At 44.7% G+C, this 13225-nt stretch overlaps 1 protein-coding gene across 4 annotated transcripts in view; it reads right to left on the reverse strand.

Annotated features, from left to right (window-relative positions):
- The window catches only part of rnf24 (ring finger protein 24), a 159390-nt gene that overhangs the window by 74315 nt on the left and 71850 nt on the right, over positions 1–13225 (reverse strand). The window contains exon 1 of one of the 4 annotated variants that reach the window (XM_043700086.2): positions 6249–6381. The exons of 2 other annotated variants lie outside the window; for them this stretch is intronic. In XM_043700086.2, the coding sequence (XP_043556021.2) occupies positions 6249–6277 (29 nt within the window). In that variant the 5' untranslated portion in view covers positions 6278–6381. Of the gene's footprint in view, positions 1–603; positions 709–6248; positions 6382–13225 lie in introns of those variants that run through there. One more of the 4 variants, XM_087991499.1, reaches the window with a different exon arrangement.

Genomic DNA, 13225 nt, shown 5'->3' on the forward strand with positions numbered 1-13225 from the left:
ACTGTACAGGATATTGGTAAGGCCACTGTTGGAATATTGCGTGCAATTCTGGTCTCCTTCCTATCGGAAAGATGTTGTGAAACTTGAAAGGATTCAGAAAAGATTTACAAGGATATTGCCAGGTTTGGAGAATTTGAGCTATAAGGAGAGGCTGAACAGGCTGGGGCTGTTTTCCCTGGAGCGTCAGAGGCTGAGGGGTGACCTTACAGAGGTTTACAAAATTATGAGGGGCATGGATAGGATAAATAGGCAAAGTCTTTTCCCTGGGGTCAGGGAGTCCAGAACTAGAGGGCATAGGTTTAGGGAGAGAGGGAAAAGATATAAAAAAGACCTAAGGGGCAACTTTTTCACACAGAGGGTGGTACGTGTATGGAATGAGCTGCCAGAGGATGTGGTGGAGGCTGGTACAATTGCAACATTTAAGAGGCATTTGGATGGGTATATGAATAAGAAGGGTTTGGAGGGATATGGGCTGGGTGCTGGCAGGTGGGACTCGATTGGGTTGGGATATCTGGTTGGCATGGACGGGTTGGACCGAAGGGTCTGTTTCCATGCTGTACATCTCCACAACTGTATGTGAGTGCCCCAATTCGAAATACTTACGATTGAGCTGCTGTAGTTTGAGGTTGTTAGTTGAGCTTTGCAGTTTGAAGGAAGGAGAGGAAGCATCTGCTTTGCTTCTTTCCTGTTCACTGAGCCCTCTCTTGGTGATAGAGGCAGAGAATGTTCTTCAACTGAGAAACCTGGCATTATATTGTTCAATTCCTCCACAGGAAAGCAGGCTTTACAGCAAATAATACGTATTAGCTTATTATCATGTTTCAAGCAAAGAGGCCAGGCATTCAGCATAACTGGACAATTCCAGGGTTTATTTTCCACAAATGTTTTAATTCTTTCATGGGATGTGGGTGTCGGTGTCGAGGCCAGCATTGATGGCCTGCGCCTTGAACAGAGGCTAGCTAATGGTTAACCATGTTCCTGTGAGTCTAGAGTGACACACAGGTCAGGCTGGGTAAAGACGGCAGATTTTCATCCCTATTGTACATTAATGAACCGGGTGGTTTTTATGACAATTGACATGGTCACTATTCAAGTAGCTTTTAATTCCAGATTTTATTGAATTCCAATCTCACGATCTACCTTAATGTAACTTGAAACCATATTCCCTCGACTATTAGCCCAGTGACATTTATCCTATGCCACGGTCTCTCCTAAACCCCATGTGCCCTGACCTCTCACCAGAGTATTTGTTGCCTTACATTGGTTCCCTGTCTGTCTGATTTCTTGGAGCACACAGGAAGGTGGAGTTGAGACCACAATGAGACCAGCCCATGCTGTTACTGAATAGCAGAATTGGCACGAGGGGCTGAATGGCCCACACATTATTTAAGTTCAATGTTGATATGTTCCAAGGGTAGTGTCTTTTCTAAAATTCTATCCCTTGTATCCAGATCTCTCTGCGGCATTCCCTGTTCTACCATTTCCAGCCAGCTCCGAGACCCTGACCTCCCTCAATTCCAGCCTCCTGCACATTTCTGCCCCACCAGTGCTGACCATACCTGGAGCTGCCTAGGCCCAAAATGCTGTGTTAGGTCTCATGGCCAGTTTGTCAGCGAGCCTTTAAAAGAAGCACTCGTATTATCATCACCGCATGGTAATATGTAAGAAGAGAGTATAAAACCATCTCATACTCCATTTTAACTCAGATTGCTTGAAGCATCACAGTCTACTGGAAGTAGGTTCCTCCATTGCAACTAATTGCTTATGCTCAGCCAAGACAGTTAAGTGTCTGAGGAAAGCAGTGTATATAACTACTAGTTAGTTATAATAAATGTCTGTTGCTTCTTCAAACAGCATTATTCACAGTTGTTTATGCAATGGGAGATAAAGTAAGCATCAGCTGCATCAGATAAAACACCTGGATGGAGGCAGACTCACAGCACCTTATTTCTCAGAAAGTAACAAGGAAGGAGGCTGAATGTGCAAAGGTCACAGGAGTGCAGAAATATAGAGCAGTTTCTGAAACGGTTGGCATACACCCCTCCCGTGAAAAACTGGTTATTAACCAGGATAAGAGGTTGGGTCAATCTGAACTTTACAAAGTGCTTTTAAAATGCACCCTGTTGCCAACAGTCTGATGGAATCTTATGTAAGACAACATGCATGCCAGGAAATATGTTGAACCTGTCAATCTGGTCATGGAGACAATTTAGAATGCTAAGTTACAAGTCTGGTACATGAGACACTTTTTACAATGAATTATTTCAAACTCAGTGCAGAAAGAGGCCATTTGGCCCAACAGGACTGTAGCAGCATTTACATTTCCTCCTCTCCGAATTCGCCTCCCCTATCAATGTATCCACTACTTCTTTCTCCCTTGGACAAGGGTGGAACAACAGTATTCAGCTTTCACAGTTAAAAAAAAGCCTCAAAAGTGATATCAATCAAAACACTACAATGAGCCACATCATGCACTGTTGCGGCATTAGTCACAAGCTGGCTCAGAGAACTACTAACCTAGTTGGGCCTGTGGCCTTCACCAAAGCATTGATCCGCTCACATCCTCCGAGATTGTGAGGCCAAGGAAAAGAAGTACATTTCAAGATAACACAGTCAGCAAGGTTTCACTCAAGCCATTTGGAAGTCAAAGCAGAACACAAAAGACTACAGCAGTAGTTTATACTTTTCTGTTGAAGAGGAATAATATGCAAGAGAGAAAACAGATAGGGGTGGAGGAAGGCAGAGACCGCAGTGTGACTTTGAATCATCGAATTGTAACAAAGGAGGCCATTGGAACCATCATGTCTGTACCAGCTCCCAAAATAGCATGGGGAAGTAACTTCAATACAATCACCAAACAATCTCTTTAACAGTTACCAAATACAAGTCAACCAAGCCAGGAAACAAGCAAAAGCTAAAGTACAACTTCAAAAATGTCACCACAAATAACTTATCGCTGACACGCAAAAACCATTGTTGGCATGGACGAGTTGCACCAAAGGATCTGTTTCCTGCTGTACATCTCTTGACATATAAAGGTTTCAACTAATGCTGAGGTACTCCAATTTTTCTGGAAATCAAACTCACAGACAGGAAGTCCTGAAGGGTCATCGCATAAAATCAGAGGTTAAATTACAAGGACAGATGTTACATATTGGGCCTGTTTTTTCTAGAATTTAGAAAGTTAGGAGTGATCTGATCTAAATCTTCAAAATATTAACAAGAAAAGACAGGGTAGATAAAGATGAACTATTTCCACTGCTTGAAACTAAGTACTGCAGATGCTGGAGATTACAGTCAAGAATGTGGTGCTGGAAAAGCACAGCAGGTCAGGCAGCATCCGAGGAGCAGGAAAATCAACATTTCGGGCAAAAGTCCTTCATCAGGAATGAGGCTGGGAGCCTTGGAGGTGGAGAGATAAACGGGAAGGGGTGGGGCTGAGGGGGAAGGTAGCTGAGAGTACAATAGGTAGATGGACGAAGGGGTAAAGGTGATAGGTCAGAGGGTAGGGTGGAGCGGATAGGTGGGAAGGAAGATGGACAGATGGGACGAGTCATGACAATAGACAATAGACAATAGGTGTGGGAGTAGGCTGCCCCACCATTCATTATGATCATGGCTGATCATCCTTAATCAGTATCCTGTTCCTGCCTTATCTCCATAACCCTTGACTCCACTATCCTTGAGAGCTCTATCCAACTCTTTCTTAAACGAATCCAGAGACTGGGCCTCCACTGCCCTCTGGGGCAGAGCATTCTACACACCCACCACTCTCTGGGTGAAGAAGTTTCTCCTCATCTCTGTCCTAAATGGCCTAACTCTTATTTTTAAGCTGTGCCCTCTGGTTCGGGAGGACAGTGGTGAGGACAGTGCTGAGCTGGAAGGTTGGAAAAGATTCTATAACTAGGGGGCCTAGTCTGAGAATTCGGGTCTGACCATTCAGGAGAAGTATTAGGAAACACTTTGACACACAAAGGGTGGGAGAAGTTTGGAACTCTCTTCCACAAACAGCTGGATCAACTGTCAATTCTAAATCTGAGATAAATACATTTTTGTTAAGCAAAGATATTAAGGAATCTGGGCCAAAGGCATCTATATGGAGTTAGGCCACAGATCAGTGATGGTTTCACTGAATGGTGCAACATACTTGAGGGGCTGAATGGCGTACTCCTGTTCCTATGCTCCTAAAGGTTGGGTGGGAGGCTGAACAGTGAGGAGGATGCAAAGATGCTTCAATGTGATTTGGACAAGTTGGGTGAGTGGACGAATGCATGGCATATGAATTATAAAGTGCATAAATGTGAGGTTATCCATTTTGTTAGCAAAATCAGGAAGTCAGATTATTATCTGAATGCTGACAGATTGGGAAAGAGGAGAGGTGCAACAAGACCTGGATGTCATAGAGTCATAGAGACGTACAGTGCAGTAATAGACTCTTTGGTCCAACTCATCCATGCCGACCAGATACCCTTAATTAATCTAGTCCCATTCGCCAGCACTTAGCCCATGTCCAAGTAAATCATTTGTCCTTGTAAACCAGTCTCTGAAAGTGAGCAAGTGGTGGTGACTTTCATAGCGAGAGGATTCAAGTGCAGGGGTAGGGATGTCTTGCTACAATTGTACAGGGCTTTGGTGAGACCACATTGAGTCACAGAGATTGACTGCACAGAGAAAGGCCCTTCAGCCCATCAGTCTGCACCAGCCAAAAACAACCACCTACCTATTCTAATCTCATTATCCAGCATGTGGCCCACAGCCTTGTAATTGCTCTCATAATTTTACACATATCATGTCCCCTTCAATCTCTTCTGCTCCGAGGAAAACCCAATCTCTCCTCATAACTGAAACTCTCCAGCCCAGGCAACATCCTGGTGAATCTCCTTTGCACCTTCTGCAGTGCCAGCTCATCCCTATCACATCGTACCTGCAGTATTGTGTGCTGCTTTGGTCACCTTACCTGAGAAAGGATACTCTGGCTATGGACAGACTGCAATAAAAAGTTTACCAGACTGATAGCCAGTGTATAAAAAGAAACTGGATTGGTTAGGACAATATTCACTAGAATTTTGAAGAACGAGGGGGGAATCTCATAGAAACTTATAAAATTCTAACAGGCAGGGTACAGAAGAAGCATGTTCCTGATGATGGGGGGAGTCCAGAATTAGGAGTCACAATGTAAGGATAAAGGGTAGGCCACCTACCACTCAGATAGGGAGAAATATCTTCACCCAGAGAGTGATGGGCCTGTGGAATTTACTGTTCGAGAAAGTGGTTGAGGTCAAAACGCTGAAAGTTTTCTCAAAAGAGATAGATACAGCTCTTATAGCTAAAGGGATCAAAGGATATGTGGAGAAAGTGGAAACAATTTACCCTGGATGGTCAGACATAATCATAGTGAATGATGGAGCAAGATTAAAGGGCCCAATGGCCTTTCCTCTTCCTATTTTCAGTGTTTAATTGGTGATGATTTTTCATAGTTCAAGGTGGTAGGGAAATGGGCCCGAGGATATACTCAGCTGTAAATTGGGATTTGTATTTAGAATCCAAATTGAAAAAAAGAGAAAGAATGAGAAAAGAATGTTACCCTTGATCTCACACAAAACCAGGTTATAGATACTTTGGAGTGCTTCCAAATAAACCTATTCAACTATAACCTGGTATTGTGTGATTTTTAACTTTGTCTACCCCAGTTCAACACTGGCATCTCCAAAACATCCCTGCACCCCCCCATATTAAATTGCTTTCAATGGCAGTATCAAAGGTATTGAAAATTAACAAGTCGCCCTTGACAAAATTAAACGAGGCAGTCTTATTTCTCAAAGAAAGAGCCATGTAAATAGGACATTATTTTTAACTCTGATCTTTGTTGCTGCTGTTCTTTACCACAGAGGATGGTGTTGACAGTGAGACACTCTTGACATCTGCCTTTGACAGCACACTAGATAACACAGAAAGGCCCTTATAAAAGCTCCAAATATCCTGCCCCATGGTTTCCAAAGTTACCAGACAAATCTGTGGAATGCACACAGGCACTTTCAAAACTAACACTGACTAACGGTAACACTTTCTGTTTGCTCATTTGATAGAGGACTCTCCTGGAAAAACAGGAACAAGTTGGTCAGGGCTCCGCCAACAGCAGACAACTAAGGCCCGGTTGGCGACTCTCAAAAAGAGAATGACACAATGGCTGGTACAGCAATACTTGGTTCCTCAGCCCAGAAGATAAGAACGTGTTTATCAATACTCACCTGTGCATCTTGCTCACTTGGAACTTCATTACCTTGTGCGCAATGAAATGTGGGCAAAATTATGCCTTAGAGTCTGATGCATACAAACACCGGAATTCAGTACATGAAGCAGATCTCTGTGTTCGATTTGGATTTAGCTCCGCCCTCTTCAGCCACAAACTCAGCCACGAAGTTTGAATGTCAATGTCATTTAACTCTTTCAGTGTGGGCTTTGTATGTCAGTGCAACAACGATTTCTGCTGTTCTCAGCAGGAACATTGCAAAGTTTGGTTGGAGGTATCCCTGGAAATTTCACAACTTGGTCTTGTCTCCTACTGCCTGGCCAAAAGTGAGGACTGCAGATGCTGGAGATCAGAGTCTAGATTAGAGTGATGTTGGAAAAGCACAGCAGGTCAGGCAGCATCCGAGGAGCAGGAAAACCAATTTTTCGGGCAAAAGCCCTTCATCAGGAATGGAGGCAGAGAGCCTCCGGGGTGGAGAGATAAATGGGAGAGGGGTGGGGGTGGGGAGAAGCCAGCAAAGAGTACAATAGGTGAATGGGGGTGGGGGTTGAAGGTGTTAGGTCGGAGAGTAGGGTGGAGTGGATAGGTGGAAAGGAAGATTGGCAGGTAGGACAGGTCATGAGGACAGTGCTGAGCTGGAAGTTTGGAACTGCGGTAAGGTGGGGGGAGGGGAAATGAGGAAACTGTTGAAGTCCACATTGATGCCCTGGGGTTGAAATGTTCCGAGGTGGAAGATGAGGCGTTCTTCCTCCAGGCGTCAGGTGGTGAGGGAGTGGCGGTGAAGGAGGCCCAGGACCTGCATGTCCTAGGCAGAGTGGGAGGAGGAGTTGAAATGTTGGGCCACGGGGCGGTGGGGTTGATTGGTGTGGGTGTCCTGGAGATGTTCCCTAATGCGCTCTGCTAGGAGGCGTCCAGTCTCCCTAATGTAGAGGAGACCACATCGGGAGCAACGGATACAATAAATGAAATTGGTGGGTGTATAGGTGAAACTTTGATTGATATGGAAGGCTGCTCTGGGGCCTTGGATGGAGGTGAGGGAGGAGGTGTGGGCGCAGGTTTTGCAATTCCTGCGGTGGCAGGGGAAGGTGCCAGGGCGGGAAGGTGGGTTGTTGGGGGGGCGTGGACCTGACCAGGTAGTCACGGAGGGAATGGTCTTTGCGGAAAGAGGTGGGGAGGGAAATATATCCCTGGTGGTGGGGTCTATTTGGAGGTGGCGGAAATGTCGGCGGATGATGCAGTTTATGCGAAGGTTGGTAGGGTGGAAGGTGAGCACCAGGGACGTTCTGTCCTTGTTACGGTTGGAGGGGTGGATTCGGAGGACGGAGGTGCGGTATGTGGACGAGATGCGTTGGAGGGCATCTTTAACCACGTGGGAAGGGAAATTGCGGTCTCTAAAGAAGGAGGCCATCTGTTGTGTTCTGTGATGGAACTGGTCCTCCTGGGATCAGATGCGGTGGAGGCGGAGGAATTGGAAATAGGGGATAGCATTTTTGCAGGAGGTACGGTGGGAAGAGGTGTAATCCAGGTAGCTGTGGGAGTCAGTGGGTTTGTAAAAATTGTCAGTGTCAAGTCGGTCATCATTGCTGGAGAGGGAGAGGTCCAGGAAGGGGAGGGAGGTGTCACAGATGGTCCAGGTGAATTTAAGGTCAGGGTGGAATGTGTTGGTGAAGTTGATGAATTGCTCAACCTCCTCGCGGGAGCACGAGGTGGCGCCAATGCAGTCATCAATGTAGCGGAGGAAGAGGTGGGAAGTGGTGCCGGTGTAATTACGGAAGATCAACTGTTCTACGTAGCCAACAAAGAGACAGGCATAGCTGGGGCCCATACGTGTGCCCATGGCTACCCCTTTGGTCTGGAGGAAGTGGGAGGATTCAAAGGAGAAATTGTTAAGGGTGAGGACCAGTTCAGCCAAACAAATGAGTGTCAGTGGAAGGGTACTGTTGGGGACGTCGGGAGAGGAAGAAACAGACGGCTTGGAGGCCCTGGTTATGGCAGATAGAGGTGTAGAGGGATTGGATGTCCGTGGTGTAGATGAGGCATTGGGGGCTGGGGAAACGGGAGTCTTGGAGGAGGTGGAGGGCATGGATGGTGTCTCGAATGTATGTGGGGAGCTCCTGGACTAGGGGGATAGGACAGTATCGAGGTAGGTGGAGATGAGTTTGGTGGGGCAGGAGCAGGCTGAGACAATGGGTCGGCCGGGGTGGTCAGGCTTGTGGATCTTGGGAAGGAGGTAGAATCAGGCGGTGCGGGGTTCCCGGACTACGAGGTTGGAAGCTGTGGGTGGGAAATCTCCTGACATGATGAGGTTCTGTATGGTTTGGGAGATGATGGTTTGGTGATGGGGGATGGGGTCATGGTCGAGGGGGCGGTCCTATTGCCTGGCCCATCGTTCTTTCACCAGTGCCAACATTTTGCTTTCTGACTAATAACAACAGATTGTTCAGACAAATTGAGACCATATCCGTATTCCCTCAGCTACGCCGGAGAGATTGATCTCTAATTCTTTCAAATCCAGGAATCCTATCCATTAGACATCTCCCAGAGACTGACAGTACTCCAGATTCCACGGATGGATTGTGGGCTGGGGAAAGGTCTTGCAGTCAGACCAACAGCACAGTAAGACTGGTTTCAAAGGGTGATAACACTTGGGAGTAGTGTCTAATGGAGACTGTGTTGGGATAGTCCAAAGGAAAACTGGTCTAGTTTAGCTTCACACTGCATAGCCATGACTGACAAATCACGGGTTTGGATAGCTACCATCGGTTCTGAGGAAGGGTCACTCGACCTGAAACGTAAACTCTGATTTCTCTCCACAGACACTGCCAGACCAGCTGAGCTTTTCCAACATTTTCTATTTTTGTCTACGGTTTGGGTAAACCTATCTAGTATATTCACAAATGACAAGGGGAGGTGGTGGGATAGTGGTAATGTGACTGCAGTAATAATCCAGAGGCCCAGAGTAATGCTGAGGGATGTGTCAATTTTGAAAAGGAGCCATGAAACAATCATTGGTTATCATCAAAACTCATCTGGCTCACTGAAGTCCTTCAGAGACCGTAATCTGACCTGTTCTAGGCTACACATGACTCCAGATGGATAGCAATGTGGTTGACTCTTTACTGCCCTCTGGCAAGACATCATACAGGGTCAATTAGGGATGTGCAGTGTGACACCACTGTGCCTGGCCCACCAGGGTCTCATTGTCTCACACCAATTACTCAGAATTTGCAGACAGTTGTTCAGATAAAATTTGGCCCTGAGTTACAGAATGACCAGAAGGCCTGGTCAGCTGCCTTGCTCCTATACAAACAGATATTTTGGACCAACCTACCAGATCTGAACAAGTAATGATTTCACAATCCAACCCAAAAACAGCACCTCTAACAGTGGAGCACACACAAAAAGAAAAACTAACACATACAGTCATAGAGATGTACAGCATAGAAACAGACCCTTCGGTCCAACCCGTCCATGCCGACCAGCTATCCCAACCCAATCTAGTCCCACCTGCCAGCACCCGGCCCATATCCCTCCAAACCTTCCTATTCATATACCCATCCAAATGCCTCTTAAATGTTGCAATTGTATCAGCCTCCATCACTTCCTCTGGCAGCTCACTCCATAAACGTCCTTACCATTCTTCAATGGCACCACATTAGCCAACCTCCAGTCTTCCGGCACCTCACCTGTGACTATTGATGATACAAATATCTCAGCAAAAGGCCCAGCAATCACTTCTCTCGCTTCTCACACAGTTCTCGGGTACACCTGAGCAGGTCCTGGAGATTTATCCATCTTTAGCGTTTCAAGACATCCAGCACTTCTTCTTCTGTAATCAGGACATTTTGCAAGGTGTCACCATCTATTTCCCTACAGTCTATATCTTCTATATCCTTTTCCACAGTAAATACTGATGCAAAATACTTGTTTAGTATCTCCCCCATTTTCTGCCGTTCTACACAAAGGGCACCTTGCTGATCTTTGAGGGGCCCTATTCTCTCCCTCATTACCCTTTTGTCCTTAATGTATTTGTAAAAACTCTTTGATTCTCCTTAATTCTATTTGCCAAAGCTATCTCATGTCCCCTTTTGCCCTCCTGATTTCCTTCTTAAGTATACTCCTACTGCCTTTATATTCTTCTAAGGATTCACTCAATCTATCCTAGCACCATTGATCCAGAAACTCAATTTCATTAGTCATCCAGCATTCCCTATCCCTACCAGCCTTTCCTTTCAGATTGGAATAAAAACAAGATGTACTGGAGAAACCCAAAAGCTCTGCCAGCAACTGTGGAGACAGAGAGAAACTGAGTCAATTCTTCTTTAGAACAATCATATCTTTTCTCAAAATCTTAACTATGTTTCTCTCCCCTGTGAAGTTTCTCTCATATTTCCTGCTTTCCTTTTAGATTTCTGACACCTGCAGTGTTGGCTTTTATATGACACATGCTGTATTAGTGAGTGAGTGAGAGATATTGCATTGAACTGTCAGCTTAATTCCCTGGGTTTAGAACTAGAATTTAAACTATATAGTCAGAGAGTCATACAGCACAGAAACAGACCCTTCGGTCGAACCTTCGGAACCATCTCCTAATGGTTCCATTGGAGAGGTACGATCCAAAGTGGAGCTGAAATTGACAAAGGGGGTGAAATTACATTGTGCAATACTAATAGGATCATCAGAACTAGGAGCAGGTATCAGCTCCTCAGTCAGTAATATCGGAGCTGATATTATTATGGCTTTAACACTAATTTCTTGTCCATCCTCACAGTCTTGACCCTTGCAGAACAAAGGTTTGCATAATACAGCCTTGAATACATTCAATGCTATGGCCTTCATTGCTTTTTCTAAAGATTAATGACCCTCTGAGTGTTTGCAAGAAGGAGCTAATTATAGCTCTTTAGAGCTAAAAAGATCAAAAGGACGTGAGGAGAAAGTGGGAACAAGACACAATGTTGGATGATCAGACATGATCAGGGTGAATGAGGAAACAGATTCGAAAGGCTGATGGCCTATTCCTCCTCCTATTTTCAGTGATTAATTGGTAACAAATGTTTACAGTTGTGGGTAATAGGGAGAAGGTTCTGAGGACATGCTCAGTTGTGAATCGGGAATTGTATTTGGAATCCAAATTGAGAAAAAAGACAAAGAGCGAGCGATGAATGTTATCCCTGAGCTCCTCATATTAAATTGCTTTCGATGGCAGGTACTAAAGGTATTGAAAACCAGCCTCGATACTCTCAAGCCGCCTCAGATTCCATACCTTCCGACAGATCATCATGAATAAGTACTGAATGAGTTAACTTCAAACTCAGTATTGCCTTTGTTAAAATAACAGAACTTGGAAATCATTAATATACAGTCACATCCATGAGTAATGTAGCAGAGTGCAATTTTAACCCTAACCCCTGTCCTGATTCAACACTAAATCATGAGCACCTGACTCCATCATCAGATTTTAACAAAACAAAATAAATCCTTACAAAGAATTAGAGAAAAGTGCGTGGCCAATTGCAAACATTATTCATGCCCTCAGCAGCTTTCTGCCTTGCTGTTAAATGTTTCCATATTAACAGCCTCTCTGGGTAATACATTGCATACAAATGTTCATGAAGTTATGCAGTGAGTAGTTAAATCTGACCTGTGCACCATCTCTACTGTCAAAACATGAGCCTTTCATTCCCCACTTACAGATCTTAGCACAATCTTCAACATATTATTATACTTGCCAGTGAGACCAACAGTTTTTTAAAAAGATGCATTTCCGAATGATTGTTGGTAAAGTTAAAGGTAAAGATTTCATGTTCTGGCACTTATATTCAATCAAACTAAACACAATTTGGACCAAACATCACTTAACAACAAAACAATGCACTAAAGAGAGGGAAGATTCACATTAACCAATTAACATAATTGGTTACGGTTCACTTCACAAACACAAACAATTGTAAGAACATCCAATAAATACGTACAACATTACACAGATGGGTCCTCTGTGATTCCCAGTTCTCTGCCAGCGTTACTTCTTCCTGCCACACTCAGTCTAAAATTTCTAGTGTCCTTCAAAATCTGATCCACACTGCCTGAGTCATCCAGTTCCAATTTTCCCGAGTAAGGCCCAACTAGGTGACTCTTTGTTCCTTAAATCTCATAAAGTCCTGTCTGTTCTTTCCCTTTTTCTTCTGAACACATAACAAACTCTCTCCAAGCAGCCTGCTTAGCTTCTCCACAGCTGCCGTCGTTTTGTCTCACACAATCTCTCTCACTCTTTCTACCTCAGAACGGTAGCTGTTCCTTTTCTGTGAGGTGCTGTGTAAACATCTGAAAACCTTTGCTTTATATCCCAAAGGGCTTCTGTTATTTGTTTCGCCCCCATGGCAATCTGATCACATGGGTTCTGAAGAAGTCATATGGACTTAAAACATTAACTCTTAGAGTCATAGAGATGTACAGCACGGAAACAGACCCTTCGGTCCAACTTGTCCATGCCAAACAGATATCCCAATCCAATCCAGTCCCATTTGCCAGCACTTGGCTCATATTCTTCTAATACCTTCCTTTTAAATGTTGTAATTATATCAGCCTCCACCACTTCCTCGGACAGCTCATTCCATACACGCACCACCCTCTGTGTGAAAAAATTGCCTCTTAGATCCCTTTTGTATCTTACCCCTCTCAGCTTAAACCTATGCCCTCTAGTTCTGGACTCACCCACCCCAGGGAAAGACTTCTCTATTTATCCTATCCATGTTCCTTAAGCTTTTATAAATCTCTTTCAGGTCACCTATCAGTGTCTGACCTCCAGGGAAAACAGACTCAGCTTATTGAGCCTCTCTCTATAGCTCAAATCCTCCAACCCTGGTGACATCCTTGTAAATCTTTTCTCAACCCTTTCAAGATGCTGCCAGACCTGCAGAATTTCTCCAGAATTCTTGGAATTTGTTTCACAAAGGCATGTCTCTGAATTCATGTCTT

The sequence above is a fragment of the Chiloscyllium plagiosum genome, unplaced genomic scaffold (genome assembly GCF_037043375.1).
Source record: "Chiloscyllium plagiosum isolate Xiang-an unplaced genomic scaffold, Cpla_swu_hap1 HiC_scaffold_1, whole genome shotgun sequence".
In the NCBI taxonomy this organism is placed as follows: Eukaryota; Metazoa; Chordata; class Chondrichthyes; order Orectolobiformes; family Hemiscylliidae; genus Chiloscyllium; species Chiloscyllium plagiosum.